Below are 23,126 nucleotides of genomic sequence, written 5' to 3'. Positions count from 1 at the left end.
TAGACTTTTGGTTACAACTAAATGTGGGGAGAGACGAAATTTACATAACCAAGCGATGTTTTACTTTTTTATCATCTTGTATAAAGGTCAATGATGTCTAAGACCCCTGGGTTTAATGCATCGTTCTCAAAAGAAAACATGCCTAACGCAGTGGTCCTTGACTCACTACTATTGCATAGAGGGCCTAAAGGTTGCGTAAATTTTGTTAACCAATATAGACTGTTTCCATTCACCTCTCTTGACGATGTGCTTATTTACGTATAAACAGGTGTATAAATAGGCCCTTGCTATGTATTTGACTATTAACATGTTTTTGTTTTCATAACCCGAATCTAAACAAACGTTGGTTTGAAATCGAACCAATTTTAACACGGGTTTTAGTTCTCATGGCAAAGGTATTAATGACTAAATACATATATCAACTTTGTTGTACATTTTCTGAGTAATTATTGGTTTATTATTATTGTAAATTCTTTATTTGTGTACCATAATTTATTACATAGTAATACAAAGAAAATCATTTACAGATACGTGCGCAAATTTGTGTGAATAAATGTAATTCAATAAATAAAGATGTCGAGATATTTAAATAAACTTTTGTTGCTTTCCTTTGAGAAGTTATTATCATTATTGTCGATACTTTATTTATATTTCAACATCCATAACGTAGGGATTTATAAGAAAATAATATATAGTTTATAGTAATATGTGCAATGCATCTTAATAAATATATAAACATAGATACCGAGATATATAAGTGAACTTTGTTACTTTTTCTCGAAGTAGTTATTAGTTTATTATTATTGTGAATTCTTTGCTTATGTAAATTATGTCATAGGGATAGAAAGAATATAATTTATGAATTGTATGAATACGTGCGCAAATTTGAGTAAATAAATCTAAATCAATACGTAAATATGTCGAGATATTTAAATAAACTTTTGTAGCTTTTCTTACAAAATTTATTTGTTTATTATTATTGTAGATACTTTATACCAACTTTCATAACATAGAGATTTATAAGAAAATCATTTAGAGTTTATTATAATACGTGTAATAGACCTGTGTAAATATATATACATAGATTCCGAGATATATAAGTCAACTTTCTGTTACTTTTTCTAAGCGTTATTTATATATTATTATCATAGATTCTTTACCTTTATACCTCATCATTATGCTCTAGAGATACAAAAAAAATCATTAATCATTTTTTTTTGTTTTTCTCAGAGAAGTTATTTGTTTACTGTTTTTGTAGATTCTTTGTTTTTATACCAACATTGATAACAAAGGGATTATTTACGGTTTATAGTAAAACGAATAATACATCCAATAATAGATACTTATAGGTCGAGATGCATAAATCTACTTATATGTAACTTAGGAATGTAAAGACATTTAATATTACTATGATTTCAAAAAGTCATTGATAATTCGGGGAAATACGTGCAATTACATCTGAGTCAATAGATGTCAACAAACATGTTCAATCGTTCTTTCACACGTAGATAGGTATGCAAGTGGGAATGACAATAACATTGTCAGTTGCACAAAAGCAATGAATGAACGTAATTCAACTCCACCTAAACAAATGAATCAGCCTTTACACTCACCTTCCCGCTCTAATGACCGCTCATTGTCGACAAACAGGCGCCTACCGGCCCAGCGAGAGCAACGGGCACAGCACTATGCATGATGTCACTTCCTAACTCATTCCATTCATAAAACATAAATACAATCGATATATGTCATTCGAAATTCAAAACGGGGTATTCGAAATTCGTGTCACTAGCAACACTAACGCACTTAACTGGTTTTTATATGGTTCCGAATTTCTTTTTTTTTTTTTAAAACTTTTTATCGAAACGTGTGTGTTAGTCGCCGCGCGCGCACGTTTGAGCGCGAAGCCTCCGTATTCGCCCCCGCGATTTTTGAAGCGTGGGCGCAGACCGACGCAGGCGGGCCAAAGTGAATTTGCGTAATGTATTTGGGCAATAAAATACACAAAAGCGCCCGCATTCGATACAAACACGCTTTATTGAAAAGCGCTCCGATCAGTGCCCGGGACGACCGTCGACAGCAGGGGACCGCATGAAAATGGCGAGCTCTCTTTATAAGCTCATGTTAGAATTTTAAATGAGTATCGAATAATGCATCGGACATAAAAAGCCATCGTCGGCAGCTAACAATATTATGTGTGCTGTTGCGTTGGGAAGCGACTTGTCGAGGAGGACCTTGTATGGAGAAACGGGTTCGTCTGCAGTCCCACACGTTTCGACTTTTTGTCGTACGTTGCAGGAAAGAGCTCGGGAATATTGTCCATTCTAGCGAGAGCTCCCTCGCTCCCCCCGTCTGCGGAAGATTGTTAAATGAATTGAGTAACAAAAGGACTAGTGGGTGTCTCATTTAACTGGTCACTTTACGCCAAGGAAGGAGCATTGTACAGGTCGTGTGCTTGCAAGCCACGTCGCTGTGCTGGCTTCATACATTCGTAATGAAATCGTCGCCCGCACTCCGGAGTCCTAATTAGACGTTCTATTTCGCCACGATTTGTCGCTGAAGGTACTCTTTAGTGTTCACAATCGCCTGGGATTTGAGAAGTGGATTCTCTTTTAGTCTGATTGTACGTAGTTTAATACGATTTTGTCTAAATTAACTAGCCGCTATCAATTAATTACAATTGTAATATTGGTACCAGTTCTAAATTGAACTACTTTATATAAAGCGCCTGCCGTATATAGAGCAGCGATGTAACTAGCATAATGCTGAACTGTGCTTATAAATACATTTATCACGTGAAATTATGAAAAGTATATTAAAAATAAGTTATCAAATTAAATAATTAAATTATTTTAACATATATTAAGACTACAAAGTCACTATTTACTTGTATTATAGATAAAATTTAATGGTTTTTAGGTCAATAAAGTTGTTTTCATTCACTTTGATTAAAATTTATTCTTGCTTTAAACATAAAATTTTAAACTCGACTATATAATAAGAATATTTGATATTACATTTGCAAATTGACTACTGTTTTTTTTTCTTTCTACTCTGTCAGATTTTATTTTATCAGAAGTTATTGACGTGACACAGTATGCTAGCAAAAGTAAATAAATAAAACGTGTTCCAAAAACATAATTTACTTAATTATTTGATTTTATAATAACGATTATTTAAAAATAATACCAAATTACCAAGACATATGTGTCTTTATAGTTTACAATGCGAACTGCAGTAATTGAAAAAAATTGGTATAAGTGTTACGAACTAAAATTTGCTCTAATATAAAAGGATTCTGAAAAAATATTCTATAATAAACGGGAAGACGCACATTCGTAACGTGCATATTGGTGGAAAGTTTGTTGATTTTATCATTTTACAAATAATTAAATGTAGCTACGTAGAATTTACAAATTGTAATTTAATACCGACCTCCGCCTTTACACGGCAGTACTGAATAAACCGTTGTTATAAATAACTACCTTTAAATTCTCTACTAAAAGTTTAAGGTGAACTTGCTCCAAAAATTTACTTTAAAATGTCTTAGAACCAATAATATCCTTGTGTATAATATCCAAATCTAATAAAATATTGATATTAATAAGCTTTAATCATAAAATCACCCCCTTTTTAAAAAAAAACAGGCTGTGTTAAATATTCCGATAGATAATTTCGTAATAAATAGGAGTTTATCCTGATGTCTGTTTTATATGTGACGAAAACTTCTATTTTAGGTTAGGAATTTCAACATTGGAGGATGCAGTCATTCTCGTTCCGTCCCAAAGCTCTTTTTACTGCCTCATATGCCTTAAATGTGTATACGAAACAAGGCAGCCATCTCCATAAATGGATTTTATGTATATATAATATAAGTATAAAAATCGTAATAAATAGCGACTGGTTTTGCTGCCTGAAGCAAGGTTACTGCTGTTGCTGATTCAATAGAAAGAACCGAAATGTAATACCTATATATATATATATACATATATATATATAAGCATATATATGCATATATATATATATATATATATATATATGTATATATATAAATAGTTATATTAGTATTACTTAGTTTTTTGCACTTTGCAGTAACCATTCCTCAATTCTTATATTTTCGTCAAACCGCCATTGGCCTCGTCGTCGTCGTTTCAGCCCATACATGTTCATTGCAAGACAAAACTATACCCAAACATATCTATGGACGATATACCATAGCTGTCACGCTTGGCAGGCGGGTAAGCGATCGCCGTTTAGTATTTTACTGTCCCCTCTTTTGGAAATATGTTTATGAGCAGTGGCGATCCTATATAATTAGTGCACAATTAATAAATCAGCTGAACAATGATGCCCCAATAACAATTAACCGTTATTACAAAAAACACTACTGCGAAACGTGTGTTATACATGTGTATCTCCAATGAAATTACACCCTTACCTGTCTAACTTATTAGGTCTTGTACTCACAGCTTCGGGCAATCGGTAAACAGAACAGGATTGAGTGTGTGTTACTGCCCTTATTGATTTGCGTTCCATCGGAAGGCCAATTAAAGAGGAAAACAGCAGAATCGTTTCATTGTGTCGGAGTAAACTGCACCTTATTACAAGGACGTACTACAGCTTCGTGTGAAGTCTATATGTTTGTTGGATGACATGTCTGTTCCCATATTCTCGAGCCAATCAAATGATTATTGACATGCGCTGTTGTTTCGTTGTTAAACGTAATTGCAAAAATTAGGTCCGCGTCATAACCATTTTAGGTTTTAATTGTTCTTTTTTTTAATTATAAATAATACAAAGCAATTTGTCTTTACAAGTTCTCTCTAGCAACAAACATGCATTATTATGCGTGCAATTGTACCCGCCTTGATTTTAAACAATGTCTTTATATTTTCGTGATCAATTACATTGAAATATTTTTACATCTACATTTCATCAATACAATAGTTATGAGTGCTATAACAATGGTAGGTATATATCACAGAGTAATAAAGTAAATTAATAGATATCGGTCTTTTACAATTAGTAACACTATGTCGACCGATTCAGAATATCGTTCCAAATGTTAAACAAAACTGTCACAGCGCTGGTCTTCCATCAAGATAGATCCAATTAGAAATTATGTATTATAGTGTAATTTTTTTGTAATGTACGTAATGTAAAATATTAGGGGGACCGGAAAGTAACGTCGTTTCTGTTGACATATTGTACAGAAAAACCGATTGATTTTTACAGCTCCGACATTGAAAATTTGTATACTAGATGGCAAACGTTTGTTGATAACGAAGTTGAACATATTGTTGGTTAGAAATAAAAAATGTTTACATACTATACTAGGATCGTAATAACTACATTGTATCTATAAATATATAGTTCCTATTTAACCCATTCGTGGTAGACCACAGTAACTTTTAATATGATACAGCAAGGTACGAAGCTAGGGTGACGATTTTTATCTGAGAGGTAATTATCCTAATAGCGAATAAAATACTGCAAACATAAGTAACGAATAGCTCTGAGATTGTAATCCTAATAAATATCTAAATGAGACCTTTTCAGAAAACTTTTATTCAAAGTACTCCAATTCGCAAAATAATAAAAAAAGATTAGACGGTTAAAACATGTATAGAAATCATTATACACTGTTTTAGTAAAAGGGATATAAAAACAAATTTTTCAACGTCAAATTTAGAAACTTCATTTTTAACCGATATTTAAAAAAAGGATGCGATACAAAACGATGTATGGAATGTCTCCATAATTCAGTTCTTCTTCTAAATTTTGATTTAATATCGAGTGTTAACACGGCATGAATGTAACATGAGATAATTTTCGTAGCAGTTACTTACGGCATACAAAATTTAACTGATAAAAAGCGTACCAAGGTTGCCATACCGTTTCAAAAGACGTCCATAACTCTGAGGATTTTATTAAGTGCTCTACTATTTATCGCCGACGCTTTGTATTTATTTCTAAACATTACACTTATATATACTTCAAAATAAGCAAATAAATAATTTATACAAATTAAATGTAACTATCATATGAAGAATGTAAATATACCTTCAATGAATATTGTAAATATATTACAAGACAAAATTTGACGTCCTCACATTGTTAACATCCTAAGCAATGTACACTGAAATCTTTGTCTTAATACCTCCATACCATCTGTTCCTTTCCTCAACATTGTGGAAAGCAGCATCAGGTTTGACGTTAATATTGTTCAAATTTGACCCGACATTATGAACGACCTACGGCCTCTCCGACATCTGCCCTTATCAAATTACCATAGGATAGTCGGGGTTATGTTCGTTCATTCTGTGTGATTGAAAAACTCTAATACTCGATAAAAAATGATTAAAGATTTCTGGAAGTCTGAAACTTAGTCCTTCAGCACCACATCTCTAAAGGATCTCGTTTAGCCCTTATGAAACCCTCGTTTCTATCTCGTAGCTGAAATATATTTATTTTGCACCAGTGATATTGCATTTCTGACCATGCCTATTCGCATTCTTACTTCTTTATTAAAGATCTTTTGCTGCTAATGACAGAGCTCAGGTAACGCACGAAAAAATTCGATTGTTTCGTAATTTTAGATGCATATATTCTGCAGTCAGTTGGTTCAGTCGAATATCATTAATTTGCCATTGCAGAGGTGATTCATTCCATTAAACTAATCCTTTCCGCTCTTGAACTCCAAGCTTCCCGCTCTAAGAGCTGTGCCATTTCGTTTTCTTCAATAGCCATCAGCATGACATCATCTGCATAGCGGAGAGGAAGAAATGGCAAATAGGATACAACCCCTGAAGAACGTAGGTCTCTTTTCAAAGCAAAAAGAGTCACCTTTGTTACCGCTGTTAAACGATTAATTACAAGCATAGATTTTCTGTTCAGGAACACCAAATTCTCACAAAACACGCCGCAATGCAGACCAAATGAGTCAGAGGTAGTCGAAGGATTCCTTATAATCTATGAAGCATACGGTCACAGCAGAAGGACAGGTCACAAGAAATTCCAGACACTTCTCATATTTTAAAGAGATTCCTTCTAAACTGCTGTTATGAATTGAGAGGTTCTTCTGGCATTTTTCTTGTAAAGTAATCAAGTATAAGTGATCATATGTGAATAAAAATATATAAAAAATAGATAAATGATAATAAAACATATTGAGTATTTCCCAAATCTATATTAATGAAAATACTTCATAAATATATAACTTCAAAGTTGGCAACCCTAATAAGCCGTATTTACCCAGCATCTCCACATATTGATTTGTATAATTACGTATCAGTCCGATTTCTTCTGGAAATTCCGACAGTTTTGCTGCCCAATATTATCTTTCAAAGAATCGGTTTTTGTTCCATGACAATTTATAAGTATATACTAGTCTTTTTCTATACATTTTTTCGAAGCCAATGTTAGAATTTATTACTATATATATAATATTTGCAAATTCAAAACAGCTTTATTAAGGGTAGCTTGCGTCACTTCAGTAGAATGTTCGCTGAAATTATCTAGTCGTTTCATAATAAAAAATTATCCACGACTGCGAATGTAAAATGCCTTAATTGTAATTAATATTTAATCTTAAAGTACGACGAAGTTATACAGATTAGTCATTTAATGTAAGCTGTAACATGTATATTATAATGTTAAATGCTCTTATCTAGTATTTTTAAGAAAATTTTAATTTTTTAGTTTAATTTTTTTTCTTCTTTCTTACCCTTTTGCTCTGTTCGTTTATCATTCTTTCCTTTTTCTTTTTACATTTTTTGATTTATATTTTTTTTTTTACATTTTTTTACACATTATTACTTATTCTATAATTATTTCTATCACAGTTTTGTTTCTATTTACGTTTTTAATCTATTTATATTTTTATACTCTGTTTGTTTTATTTCTTTCTATCGCCCTTTTGGCGATCTCTTTACAAAGGGATATGAGCGCCTGTTTGTCATCGCCGCCTATCAGGGAGGCTATTGTCTCCTCCCTGATTTCAACGCCAGACCGGCACTCGAAGCCGTGTCGGAGTCCCCCGAATGCAGGACACCGGGCCACAAGGTGGATCACGGTCTGGTCCACGCCCGGTTCACAGAAGCACGAGGGGTCCTCCTTGAGCTTGAACCTATGGAGGTACTCAGAGAACCCCCCGTGCCCCGTGAAGAGCTGGCCCGAGACCACGTCCACCGCATTAGTCCGTTAAATGTTTAAAGCTTTAAAACATTGAGCCGGGCATGCCAATCAAAAGATTTTGTAGTAGATTTTTTCTTGAGGAGATCTGGCAAGTTGATGGTGGTATAAAAATTTCCGCTAAGGGTCACGTGGTTATGTCTATTGAATTTGACTCGAGATCTGTGTCTGAGTAGGTGTTGAAAGGTCTATATTATGGAGTCGACACATGGGCAGACGTCGTTTTGCAGGGTTCTGTAAATTAGTTTTACGACCCAATACAGTGAAATAACAATTTATGCAACGATGTGCCTAAATATCAATATTAGAGAGAAACTAAAATATATTTTTATTTTTTCCTTAATGTCTCATAGTAACTAAACCAAATATTTATCCTAGTGATAATCAAGTAAGCAGTTATTCAAGCGTATTTACATACTCAAGAAGGCAATCTATAAACAGTTACGTATAACAGTTATATTAATATTATTCTCTCTTATTGTTATAATACACGTTTTGTAATCTATAGCTGTTATCAGGCGTACTCGAGAAAAATGAATGAAACATTTTAGGATTCATTCTCCATCGTATATCACAACCGATAAGTATTATTCATACGTACGTGTTATTATTTCATAACCAGTCATTTTATAACTCGAATGTCGAATACATTTTGACAATGAATTTTCTTTTTTACAACTTTTAAATACATCTAAAAAAAATCGAAACTAATCTTGTAATAAGAATTCGTTCATACTTTAAATTGGACGCGATTTTTTACATAACGGTAATATAAACAAATTAGTATATATATATAAATGGTTACAGTTCGCGCGGCGTATCAAATGGCACGCCGTTTAATGCGAAAGCGTTTCTCAAAAGTGCATCAATTCGTTGCAGCGGTGATTTCGAAGACGAGTCACTCGACGGTTGTTCAAAAGAAATCTACTTCGCTTAAAGTATGCCGTTAGTCGGGGAGGCAAGTTAACTGTAAGGAGTGTAGCTTATATTATGGCAGCTACAATTTAAGGACGTTTTTGTCATTACTAAAATTATTAAAAGATCTGTAATAGAAGCTACAACATTTCTCATAAGCTGTACGGGGTTCTCATCGAAGCAGGAAACACGGTAGAAAACGTCTACTCAAAAGGAGGATAGATAACCTTGTTAAGCATAAAGGAAAATGCTGGATGAAGTTGCTACTTAGCGATCTTTTTGGAAATCTATGGGACAGATCGTCTTACGGCTAAAATAGCGATGAATCAGTGCAATAGCATACTTAGTGCATAAAAGTGCACTACAGATAAACGCATTTTTTTCTGAATCACACAGGATATCAACGATTAGTTTTATACGACTATTTTGTTCTTAATCTTGTGCTTCTAGTAAAACAATTTGTGGTAACTGATTAACACTGTGAAACTTCTCTCTTACACAGGCATTTTGTATGCACAAGTTTTAAAGAGGGATTTTGTGAGAGTACGCTCTATCCATCGTCTTTCTTAATCCATTCACTCAATCCTGGACGACAAGTCTTTTCATAACATCGTTTTCTGTCCAATAACGCGAAGAACTATTTCCGAATATATATATTACTTAACCTTGATTTCTTCAAGGAAATTTTAGTACAGCACTTTCTTCTACAACCTCTTACTTTTTCCACGCATGTGCCAGAAATGTAAAACGTGATAAATAAATACATTTATATTCATATTATTCCATTTAAAATGACACAATTAACGGATTTTACTGATTTTCATTAGATAAAGCAAGACACCGATTCCACTACGAGTAACACTATCTTTGTCTATTATGAAAGTTTTATTGCTATTAATATAATACAAAAAGTCAATTTAGTAACTGTACAAATAATAATAAAAAATATATAATTGCACAATGTTAATAATTACAGCGTTTGTGAGTTGTGCACAATATATAATAAAATTATTCTGGAAATGTTAACATTGTAATAAAAGCAGCCACTTGAACGTTCATATTTTATCGACCTTGCTGACCCACGAATCGCGGCGCCAAAATAGTAGTCTTGTTGACAGACGCCAGACCTCAAGCAACGGCAGATGTGCAATAGGACAATAACTTATGGGCAACAAAAAAAAGCTTACGCGACGAGCGACTGTGGGAACTTTTCACGATATTATTCCCGCAATTGAATAACCATGCAAATTTGGCAAACACAGGCATTAGGATAGAGAACTTCTCTCTCTCCTACTAAGGTTCTCTACTCCTAAAGTGGCCACTTTAGGAAACCTTACACTTTAGGAAAGAGTTCCAAATTCGTGAATTAGCAAGCGGAAGATAAAATATGGACGTCCAAGTGGCAGCTACAGAATCTCCTGTACGTTTTGAGCTGATAAACATTCCTTAAATGTAAAAACAATATTATTTTCATATCAAATTAGCTTTAATATAATTAAGGGTGTTATCAAAAATTAAAAAAAGTTAATTTTGGGCATTACATCGAAATCATTTACCACAGAGAAAGAAAAAAATTCACAGATAAAACAAATATTAAGTGCCAAATTAATGTTGGTCTCGGGACAAGGCAAAAACGGAACCGCAATAAAAAGCCTAAGCAATAGACGAGACCCCGGTAAAATGGTGTAAATGATAGTCCATTGGGTATTAGTAAGTCCGAAAGCATACGCAAAAAAGGCATTAGGCTAAATAAGTTATAAGCTTGCTTTTTTTATGAGAAACTAAATGTTATATGCAAGTTCACCCTCTTAAAAAAAAACAAGAACAATCTTAATGCTCGTTATTATTATTTAAAAAAACACCAATAAAATATATTTACACAAATATCATCGTCGTCATTTCAACCCATAAGCGCCTACTACAAGGTCCCTCCCCTCCTCCAAAGACACCGAAGTATGGTATTACGGTAGGCAGAGGACGCTACTGTTCAAGCTCTGCAAAAATTGGTTTGCGAGTAGTGACAATCCTATATAAAGAATGCACAAGGTGTGAAATATATAAGATTGTATTCCGAAAATCGAACCCGCGAATTACGATCGCAAGTCACAATCCTCTATCGCTAGGCTGCAACTCTTATACGCATTCCCTTTCTATTCCAATAGATTTTAGACCTGCCTCGCACCAATAGAAAAATATAAATCAATAAAAAAGTTCTGGGTAATCACTTTATTTATTAATGTAATGTTTTAATAATAAAAATGTCTAATAGATTCAGGCGTTACTATGCGGAAGTCCATCCTAAGTAAGAAAAGGACTAATATATAGCTAGTTCCGCTATGTAGCAGCAGTCACTTGAGGCTCACGAGAGACTCAGTGTTTGGCATTAATAGGTGTAACAATACTCCTGAAGATGCCCCGTGGAAGGTTGAAACACGTGTTGAGTGATTTAACGGTGGTAGTTGTGTAATTCGCATTGTTTGCCGCATGGGCATTTATCAGCGGGCTGGCAAGCGGTGTACTTTATTGCACGACTGCTGCTACATAGCGGAAGTAGCTATATATTAGTCCTTTTCTTACTTAATAAAAAATGATTACTTAGAACAATATGGGTTATATTTCAAACACTACAAGACTTAGGTAGTAACGTGGTTCATCATCATAATATCTTTTAAAATTTGTTAGCAGTGTAAATGAAGAATGTTTATTTTAATAACGCTTTAATAAAATAAACATACTTTAATTCTAGAGATCATTTGCATGTATTAACAATCAGTATTTAGTATTGTATCTACTCTTGGTGTTAAAAATGCTCGCATTTTTCTGAGTATAGCTCTATTATGTATATATATTTGGAACTTGGTTTTTTGACTTATTAACGTGGTTGATATTATAATATATATACATCAAATACAGCTAAATTTTATGCATATTATTGATTGAAATGAAGAATGAGGAATGAGAAGAAGGAAGGAATGGAAAATGCAAGATCTGCATTCCGAACCAGTGATAGCTTATAACTTATTATATTTATTTAATTGACAATTAAGACATGCCAGTGAATACCTACTTTAATAAAGATATTTTGAATTGAATTGAATTAACAAAGTTAATTAAGAACACACAGCAAACAGATAGTATAGATATACTTAAAATGCACGTAGACTCGTCAGCGAATTAATAAAATCTGTATATATTTTCACACACGTACCTATTGATTAATACAAATCGCATCAAATCATAACACTAATCAGATACCACAATTGTTCCGAGTGGGACACAGTCGGAATGTAACCAGATATATTATGATGATTTCCGCTGGCTTCCCGTCGTCGGAGGACCCTACTAATAAATAGTAGGTTAACCACATTTGTCTACGATTAATTTAGGATTTTTTAACAAAACCATTTTTGTAAATAAAAGTGTTTACGTACAGAAATTTAGAGGGTAGATATAACTTTTTATTTACTTGTATCAATGCGCCGAAATAAAATATACACGTTTATAAGAAATATCTGTAAAAGCTTTAAAGGGTTAAATATATAAGTTAAATTAAGTTAAAGCAAGGATAATCTTTAGAGCTTTTACACATATTTCCAATCACTTTGTATAAAGTTATCAATCTAAAACACGTTATATTAATTTATTTCTTACATTAGAATTCCACTGATCTATAACTTACATCAGGATAAAGACAGAACAGATAAGGAGCAATAATTGATTTTAATATACAATAATTCAAATTTTAAAAACGCTTTTTCGTGCTTCATTATCGTTATTTTATTCATTATTTCTGGAACCATTAACTTTTTGAATACGGTGTACCATACATAAATTGACAGCAAATGCTCGCTCCTTTGCTTTTTTACATATTTCCAATCAACATATATATAAAAGGTACATTCTAGGAACTTGTATAATTCAGCAAGTGAAGTAATGTGCCTGATTCAAAATTTTCCGATTAACAACACTTGTAATGTCTGTTAAAAGGATTATATTATTATACTTTTGTAGGTTCTGCGTACATTTAAGCACAGATTCCCAAAATATGTTTAGTATTTAGAAGTTGGTAAAACAAATCACATTTATAAATAGGCCCTAGTAAAAAATCTATTATCCTGTTGAGTTTTATATCATGGTAAACCCAACAACCACATTATAACTCGCTAACGATGTTTGTCTATCGACTTATTATTTGTTACAAATTATTCCAAGTGTGCCCAGCTCTGCATTGGCCGCGTCCTGCCATAGATAATTTATGCGATAAAACAATTAACTTTGACCCGAAACTTCGACTCCATGATAGTACATCCGAGAATTTTGTCATTTAGACAGTGGTGTGCGAAACGGCCAGTTGCCATGATGATTTGCTAAAAATTCACGTATCAAAATGAATTTATGTGTACTTTTGGTGTGTTTGTGCTTTGTTAGTGCCGCATATGGATCAGGAAGTATGTTTTCTTTATAACCATTAGGTTAATTCAATTTATAAAACCGTAAAAAGTACATATTTTTAAATTTTCTCATAAAGAGGGTACTTTATAAAATATCTCTTAAGTTACAAATGTACTTATCAATTTTTAAATACATTTAAATAGGTTACCGTAGAACATATTTTTTTCCTAATTATTGTTATTCTATGAAAACACGTAACTTGTCGTTATTTAAACCTCTCGTTGTGGTCTATTTATTTTTTTAATATTTAACTTTAATATATAATTATTAATTTTATTTAATAATGTGTGTTAAAAATTTAAGTATATAACTGTATATTTAAACAACATAAGTAGTACGATGTAATTACTCATGTTTTGTAGGAGCTATGAATCAACTTAAAACTGATAACGTCTTTATCGCCCTGTACCCTAGAAGAGGTCAGAGGACAAATGTATTTCGATGTAGGAAATAAATATTTTATAGTTTCATCATACGAAATAATAGAGTCTAATTATAAAGTCTATAGACTTTTTATAGACATTTTTAAGCGGTTTAATTTTCTCGTATACCTTATACTGCGCAAAAGAGCAACCGTTATTCAAAATATTCAGTATTAAGTAAATTATATGGTTTTTTTTTCGTAACGGTAATTCGTATTTTTACCATGCCGGTAAACAAAAGACTAGTTTACAAAAGTCCCTCATACACTAACGTTTTTTGGAGTTTTGACAACCATTTTACCTATCTATAACCAGCAAAATAACGCCTTCAATGAGCCTTATTAATACGTATAACATATTAGTTATACTTAAAATTTATTTTCTGCGGTCGACAAAGAATTTACCGCATACTGGCTAAGATTATCTTTGTGTTACTGTATGGTGAACGGAACTGTAACAGAGTATGTGACAACAACGATAATAAGACTATTTTGTTTAGTTTCAATTATTTAGTTAAAGCAATAACATGTAATTCCTCTCTTTAATTAATAGTTATTATTATTACATATTTTTTTGTTTTCTGTGGTATTTAGACAAGAATGCCATAATAGACCATTTGTTTATTAATACTACATTTGTTTTATTCAAATTGAGAAGTTAAACTATACATCTGTACGTTTGTCTCTTTATTCGACTTTACTTACACGTTACTGTTTATCAGCAGTACTAAATTGAAATAAACAATTGTGATTATTCTTACATTTCTAATAGTGATTAAATTTCGTTCACAGATTCCTTAAAAGATCCGTACATATGTGGACCACCATCATGTACAGGTAATTTTATTAATATTTTTCTCTTGTAAATAAAGCAATATGAAACACGAGGTTAATTTATTCGGTGCAATAAAATATGGTTATATTAATAAGTAGTTAAACTAAGCATTCCTTTTTTTATTTTAGCACCAGAAAAGTTCAAATATGCAGCACATACTGTTTACTATTATGTATACAAAGTGAACGTAGAGACATACTTCGCCGGTTCTAGCAATAATCGATCTTCATTAGATATAACAACAGAGGTAAGTTTGAGCTTCGCTAAACTCTTATTACTTTGAACTTTATTAGCAGCAAAAAAAACGTGCTAGAAACAGTTGAGCTACGACGGACTTATGCCTGTCATTAATTATGCATAAAAGTTTATGTACGTAATTTCAAGGACAATTAAACCAATTTATTCAAAATCTTGTTATGTAAGAATGTTCTATTAGTAAAAATTAACAAAAAAATACTATCATACTTAAACATAACTTTAATTAACATAAAAGTTAAATATTCCTTATAAATAAAACGCGTTAAACTATAATTTCAGTTCAAAACAAAAGTGTGCATTATAACCAATTTAAGTGAAATAAATGAATTGTGTTATTCAGTTTCTACCTTTCATCGCAACGTAAAGCCTAATTCCGCGACTTCTTTATAATTAATAGATGAATGAACGATTATATTCTCGCCGTTTATCAATAGATGGCTCTAACTATAAGTATTAATTTTGACATATTCAAAACGTCATGAACCAAGCTATGGTGGTAAACAAACCACTCTAAAACGTTAGTGATTTTATTGTGGCGTCAAATATATTTGTGTATAAATATATCAAATATATCAAATATAGTTGTGTGAAAATTTCCCTTTTTGTACAAAATAATCGACATTCTGGAAAATATTACTTTTCCTATAGCAATATTCCCTGAATATTGTACCTTCCTATTATCTTTTGTTCCGATCTATGGCACTGATGGATTATCAGCAATTCCGCTCTCATACATTCAGTTAAAAATGGTTTAATATGATGTTAGGCATGAAGACTTATCATATTAGAACTTTTCCAGAAAGATGGAATTGTTGTGGTGGGTGATGGGCAATAATTTAAATAAAAATATGTGTAAGTATTTTTGCCCAATGATATTGAATTTTTATGAAACAAAACGACAGAAACTTATTTGTGCGATTGGTACAGTGATAAATATTTATTGTGTGCATTTTTTCTATGCCAATATTGTAAGATTAGTTAATGAAAGCATTATTTTCGAACTGAAATAAGTGTTGTGTGTTCTATAAAAAAAAACAATGCTATGACTGCATTAGTTATGCTGATAATTTTTAGTATTTTTTAATACAGAAAAGAAAAATTTAAACTAATTTAGAAGTTAATAATTTATGTAAAAGTACCCGCTTGTATTTTTCTTATTACCAAAGTTAGATCAAAAAACTTAAGATTATTCTATGATTGACTATCTAAAATGAGGTAATATGATTCTTATTCCTTAAACTTACTTCTCTAACCCTTAACATTAACCCTTTTAGTGCTGGGAGCCGATATATTGGCTCCTGCTACACTGGCAAAAAGAGCCAGAGCCGATATATCGACCCATGTCTTGTACCGATTTACTATTCACATTTCAGAAGAACTTTATTTCAAAATAAATTTGTAACATGTTAATAATGATCTAATTTAATTATGAGAGAGTTAAAAAAACATAGTTTTTTAATTTTACCTCTCTGGAAGACAACCGAATATGAAGGTACTGAAATCTAACATCCAAGCTGCAGAGTCATTTGCTGTGGCTTTGGACCCTTATTGAACCTTTTCAAGACCTTCATAATAATTAGTACATATAAAAGTATGATGAAAAAATGATTTTTGTATATGCAAAGAAGTTGTTAAGAAAGAACACAATTTTTCTATTTTAATGAAAATTTTTACCTTATTTATTTAAATAATTTTTAATGAGTAGTGAAAAAGTAGACAATCTTTATTCTCTACCTTATCCAAAGTACACTGCTTTTTAGATCATGTAAATATTGTTTCTCATTAGGTTTTTATCCACATTTTATCTGGTTATTCTCGTAGAGGCATATATTTTTCGCCCGACACTAAAAGGGTTAAGTTTTATAGTTAAATATAATTTATGACAAAAATTTTGTTAATAATTTCTTTACAGTCTATTAACTGTTGTAGATTGCCAATTTAGTTTCTGCTATCACATTCTTCCACAATACAGACAAAAATGGGCTGTACAAGAGATTTAATCGAATCAGGTGTTATTTTGCGGAAGTCCATCCTAAGTAAGAAAAGGACCAATGTTTAGCCACTTCCACACATGCAGTCGAAGTCGTGCAACAAAGTGCACTGGCCGCCAGCCCCCTGATAAATGTGCATGCGGCAAACAATGCGAATAACAACTACCACCGCTAAATTTACATAAAATATATATAAAGCTACCGCGCATATTGGTCCTTTTCTTACTGTACAGTAAGAGTGTGAGTGTGTGAGAGAGGTGGGATATTTAAAGTATAATAATTTCAAAAGTGGTTACTATTCTTTTTCTTGAAATTACAGGTCAAAGTACAGTTTATTAATTCATGTGAAGGATTGTTACACTTACAAAACATCACTCTAGTAGATCAAGATGAAAACTATCCAATAGAAAGAACTGAAAAGTTTGTCCAGGCACTCACACAATTTGATCTCAGGTATAAATTTAATAGTTAAAACTTCTTAATACTCCCTTACTTTAAAATTTATATAAAATGTTAATAGAGGATGTCTATTTACAATTTATAGCATCTGGAAGATTAAGGACTTGCAAAAATAATAAAAAATATTCATGACTCTGATATAAATTCTAATTGTGCACCCTAACAATGTTTGCATTTATTACCTTTCTACACTAATAACATATATGTATAATGGTATATGTTTAATAATACTGCTGTTAACTTTTAATAATAAATATGGATTTATTAAAATAAGACATGCAATGCATCAAAAAGCAAAATTAGAGAAGAAAAAGTGACTATTGTCAATGTTGCTGCTATTTTCTATGTTGCCAGAATTACATAATATTTTAACAAATAAATTACAATTAAAACCTAAATAATTTAATTGTTTATGTATTATACTAAATAGTATACACTTGGATTGGCAAGTTGAAGTGGGAGTGGTCAGGTCACATATGTGCAAGATAATTAGATGGCCATAGGGGCCACAAGGTTCTGGAGTAGAGATGAAAGACCAGCTATTTCAGCATAGGCATAACCTTGTTAGGGTTTAAAATATATGGAAAATTTTCAAATATAAAGGAACTTAAAGCAAACCATGGAATGCCAACTTAAAATGAATTATTTTTTAAAATGATAATTTGTAAAACTGTTTCAGATTTGCATTCCATGATGGCATTGTGTCAGAAATTTGTCCTGACCTTATGGAGGAGGATTGGGTACTTAATTTTAAAAGAGCCATTTTGTCTCTCTTTCAAAACAGCATGAAGAGATTTGACATTAATTTCATTGGAGTTGAGGTAAATATGTTTTTGTTTTATTGTTACTACCTGTCTGTGATATAACTATTTTAATTTTATTATGTTGTTAATACATTACTGTTTATTTGTACTTTTCCAGCAAGATATCCATGGTACATGCAATGTGGAATATACAGTCCGTGGTCAAGAAAACACAAGTTTAATACTAGTAAAAAAGAGGAACTTGTCAATGTGCAGAGATAGATATAAATATATGTCTATATTACAGACTGTTCGCTATGATTTTCAAAGTGTGAGTGTAATTTTAATCTTTTATTTTAATCCTTACAATACTGTAGGTATATATATGTCCCATCAAACATATGGACTGTTGGGACAAAACGTCCCACTGAATTGTGATGAGAGACTGCTGTGTCAAATTTATAAGCAGTTTGGTTTATATGGTCCCAATTTAGTCTTTACACTCCTTAAATCTTAGTGAAAATTATATGTTTATTGCCAATTAGCACAAATAAGTACATTAACACGCTTGAAGTAAGAATTAAATATAATTTCAATTTTAGATCTGAGACACTATTGTACTGCAGTATCGAAAGGGTTAAAACTATTATAGTTGTTGCCCGCACTTTTGCAGGGCTGGCACTGCTTTTTATGAGTGCAAGTTCATAAAATCTATTCTTTTGTAGTTTTAAACACATAGAAAAAATCTGACAATTTAGCTGTTTACCTTGAGACGGGCAGTTTTTTTTTTTAATGAACGCTCCTTAACCCGCCTACTCCCTGCAAATCTTTTGGTTGCAGAGATATAGAGAATCGGTAAAGGGAAAATCTCATATATATGTATATTTCAACTATAACTAATTAACCCGAAATAGCAAGCAAGATCTTTTTTTTAAGTAGATTATGTTTCTCATTTTTGAACACAAGAACATTATAGCTATTTTTATAAATACAAAAAAAATTATAAAAAAATGATGTCATTAATTTGTTATACAAATTTATTTAGTAGCAGGATAGATAAACTTGTCAACTACAGATTCATTTAATAATGGTTAATTTGAACAAAAACATAATTATATTTCTTACAGAAATTCCAAACATGGCCTGTTCTTAAATCTGAAAGTAAATGTAGAATAACCGTCGATCACAATGTCTATAAAGCTGTGAACTGTCGCGAGAGACACCTCTTTGAACCATTTTCTGGAAGAAACTCTGGAGCAATGTCAACAGTTATACAAGACTTGGTATTGATCAGGGAGTTAAATAAGACAGATAGTGAAATAATGGAATCTCAACCGAAATGTAAGTGAAAAGTGCAGTCCATAGTTTGATAATAATTTTATTCTTTGGCACATTTTATCTCTGCTTGATAAATTTTATTTGAACTAGGCTGGTCTTTTTTATACTAATATATGATTTGTTATCTGATAATTAAGTCAGGAAATTATGGTTCATATTTAAATACGTTTTGCTTACAGCCTGGTCCGCTATACATAAACGCTCAAACATACTGCATCATCACACACCACACAGTAAAGGAGAAACAGGTGAACTGAAATCTGCAAGAGATGTGATAAAACTACTTTGTTTGTGAGTAATGATATAAAATAAAATTCAACTAAATTTTCCCGCTTTTTTAGTATACAAATGATTGAAATGTATAGCTCTTTTGATTTCTATTAGCTTATGGTGTACCCCCTCCAAAAAAAATTATAAATGGTTTCATTAATAATAAGTAAATTATATACAATATAGTAACTGTTATCAAAATTCAGATTGCTACATCTTAAAATTGATTAGTGTTTGCTATCTGTTTCTACAGACTTTGTATTGAAAGAAAATATTGGCCAGTCGAATTCAAATTGAGAAAATAAATAAATGTAATATATTTCTGAGTGATCACTACTAGTTTAGGTTGTTTGAAAAGTTAGCTATAAATTCAATTCTTTAACCACTTCGGTACTGCGCTTGTCAACCACAAAACCATACATACATAGGCGAGCATCGACTGCAGCCGATGGCCGTAATGTGAACGCGCACGGCCGAGCGTCGACATTAGTCGTGAACCAAGAAATTTTAATCTACCCCTGCAATAACAGTGTGTTGTAATAACATTAGATGAAAATAATGCATATCTGTATCAGCTTGTAATTTTAAATAAAAACTCCCATCATTGGCTGCGGGCATTCACATGTGACCGTCAACTATAGTCTACGCCGTATCGAAGTTATTAAGCTTTAACACCTGATATCAATCGTCCTGTATAAATGGTATTAATTTAAAATAAGTAACCTTTGATGAAAAATTAAGTTTTAAAATTCTTCTAACTTCACCAAATTCAAGGGTGAAACAAACACCAGATGGAGAAGAAACCAGTGTAGATGAAAACATGGACAGCGGTTCAATTGTGGGATTGTGGGGTAGACTTGTGAGATCAGCCCGCAAGTTGCATTACCCAGCGCTGGGGCAACTGCTCGCGCGAGCGCCTACCATTTGTCCGGCCGCTTCGTAAGTCAAACTCGTTTATTTTTATACAAATGAAATTAATTTTTAGCTTTTGTCCTGGTAGGTCTGTTCTAGCGATTAGATGCCTATTTCTACTATAGCAAGCAAGTATAATTATTACAGCTTAAAGGCTATTATAAAATAATATTTCTCTGCAAGAACGAAACTGAATGATATTTTAATAAAGAAAAGTACATAGACATAATTATTTTACACATTTGATATAAGATGTCGGAAGTAGTATGTATATATCTATATTTTGCGATTTATAATAAACGCGTCTTAGTTATAGTTTTGTATATAAAATTGTCTTCTATCTTCTACTGTCTTTTCATAATTTCTGATAAGAAATATTTTCTTAACATGTTTAATTAAGCAAACACAGTTTGTTGGCTTAAATAGATGATCTTGTTAGCTAGAATCCGATTATGCTACATAAAAAATACAATTTTGTTTTTAGTATACTCTCACTGCTGCCCAAAAGGCATTTGCAGGTTCAATGGATTGTATAAATATAAGCGTTTACAGATTTATAAGAATTACTCATATTTTGCGCACAAAATGTATTTCTTATGTTGGTTATTCGTTTTGTATAGAAGCATAGTCACATTTCTTAGAACCTTATTTTGTTAAATAATTCAGAGTTATACAAGCTTCATTTTTTTTAAATGACCCTGTCACATTTTTTCCTTGTTTGACCTGTATGGTTAGAAAGTAAAAATGGTTTATTTTATTATTACAGAAAACATATTCTTGATGCATTGCCATACATAGCAAGCATAGGATCAGTAGAGTTGATAAAGGACAAAGTAATAAATGAAGATGTGGATAAGGAAACTCGACATGAATGGCTTATGTCTATGGCCATGATACCCAGGTATTATAGGAAAAACATATTTTTTAATTAATTAATTTTTTTCTAATACGAATTCGATGTTTTTTTTTATGTACTTGTGATGGATGTCTGCATAAAAAAATCACAAGGCAACAAATCTTTTTGGTGGCCATTCAACGTCCCCTTATTCGATATAACTTTTCATGGAATCATTTCCCGTACGACCTCTATGCTGGCATATGGTATGTGACAAGAAACCCCGTCCTGCTGGAACAATGTCACAGAGTTGTACTCATTAAGCTGTTAAAACTTTTTTGCTTAAAGAACTTTACTATTGCTAACACTATATTAGATACAGTTCTTCTGAATTAAATTTAAAACGATATATCTTAAAAAATTCTGTTTATTACAATGTTTACAGGCCCAGAGTAGAAATGCTCAAAAGTATGCTAGAGCTGTTACAAAAACAAAAAAACGACAAAATTATCAGTTTCACTGTGTCTTCCATGGTGCATTCATATTGTAGACACAGCGGCAAGTCATGTAAGTTTTATTGTTTTATTTGTTAAATTGTTAATATACCTTGGCAGTTCTCATGAAAGCAGATGTTTTTTCACTATAACTACTAAAAATACATAACAAGTTCATAGTACAAACAGCTGCAATTCTATATAGACAAAGTATTAAAACATGTAATGTAATGTACATAGGTTTTGTGAATTTTACCACTTCGAAATGCTTTAAATTATCAATTCGAAAAAGGTTCATTGCAATTAAATCTTATTCTTTTACGGATAAACACATATAAAAACATTCTAATTTAAATAATAATCAATAATAAATAAAACTTTTAAAGCCTTTTTCTTTGTTGTGTACTTTCACTATAATGGTTTTTGTTTATTGGAGTTATTGTACCGCTTTTTTTATTCTTAACTCATTCTTGACATTATTTTTTTTTATAATTTACTTATAGTAAAATAACATAATTATTTGCTTTAAAGAGAAATTATAAAAATAAACTAGTTATTTTATAATTACCAAAGTCTATGATAATAAATTTATGATCTCATCATACTTGCACTTGTGTGCTTTTGTACCTTTTAACTATAAATTATTTTTTGTTTGTAGTACGCGAATGTGGTGAAGAAGAAATTCCGAAACAAATTATCGAGGAATTCCAACGCATCGTCACAGAGGTCGTTGCCAAAGGACTTTCAAATGCTCCACGTGAAGATCGAAATAAGGTAATAAATATACATAAATTAAAATCTGTTCACAATTCTTAAATTACTCTTTTTTATCACCCATTAGTCATTCCCTACTCGCTCCGCGTGGCCCGCATTGCCTGTTGGTGTAAATTCATAAAATTAATATTTGGTATTTTCTAACATGCAAAAAATATTCTGGCCAAAAGCTTCAGTTAGAAAACATGAACTCTTCCACAACGCCCTTTGCGTGTTGAATTTGGTAGAAAATCATT

The 23,126-nt window shown here is 31.8% G+C and overlaps 2 protein-coding genes across 2 annotated transcripts in view; one reads left to right on the top strand and one right to left on the bottom strand.

Annotated features, from left to right (window-relative positions):
* Lrt (Leucine-rich tendon-specific protein) overlaps positions 1 to 1,888 on the bottom strand; it is a 142,626-nt gene extending 140,738 nt beyond the window's left edge. The window contains exon 1 of the mRNA XM_068767948.1: positions 1,614 to 1,888. The gene's annotated coding sequence lies outside the window, so the exon portion shown is untranslated. The remainder of the gene's footprint in view (positions 1 to 1,613) is intronic.
* Positions 1,889 to 13,454: 11,566 nt separating this feature from the next.
* Positions 13,455 to 23,126, top strand: part of Apoltp (Apolipoprotein lipid transfer particle) — a 67,158-nt gene continuing 57,486 nt past the window's right edge. Inside the window, exons 1-12 of the mRNA XM_068768098.1 lie at positions 13,455 to 13,556; positions 14,774 to 14,818; positions 14,945 to 15,063; positions 17,385 to 17,518; positions 18,204 to 18,345; positions 18,446 to 18,598; positions 19,395 to 19,608; positions 19,785 to 19,896; positions 20,650 to 20,814; positions 21,554 to 21,688; positions 22,068 to 22,189; positions 22,775 to 22,890. Coding sequence (XP_068624199.1) covers positions 13,496 to 13,556; positions 14,774 to 14,818; positions 14,945 to 15,063; positions 17,385 to 17,518; positions 18,204 to 18,345; positions 18,446 to 18,598; positions 19,395 to 19,608; positions 19,785 to 19,896; positions 20,650 to 20,814; positions 21,554 to 21,688; positions 22,068 to 22,189; positions 22,775 to 22,890 — 1,518 coding nt within the window. The 5' untranslated portion in view covers positions 13,455 to 13,495. The remainder of the gene's footprint in view (positions 13,557 to 14,773; positions 14,819 to 14,944; positions 15,064 to 17,384; positions 17,519 to 18,203; positions 18,346 to 18,445; positions 18,599 to 19,394; positions 19,609 to 19,784; positions 19,897 to 20,649; positions 20,815 to 21,553; positions 21,689 to 22,067; positions 22,190 to 22,774; positions 22,891 to 23,126) is intronic.

This window comes from Battus philenor, unplaced genomic scaffold, assembly GCF_028537555.1.
Source record: "Battus philenor isolate CCGP_79_NKW_IND1 unplaced genomic scaffold, ilBatPhil1.0.hap1 SCAF_24, whole genome shotgun sequence".
In the NCBI taxonomy this organism is placed as follows: Eukaryota; Metazoa; Arthropoda; class Insecta; order Lepidoptera; family Papilionidae; genus Battus; species Battus philenor.
This window is presented reverse-complemented; position numbering and strand designations above follow the sequence as displayed.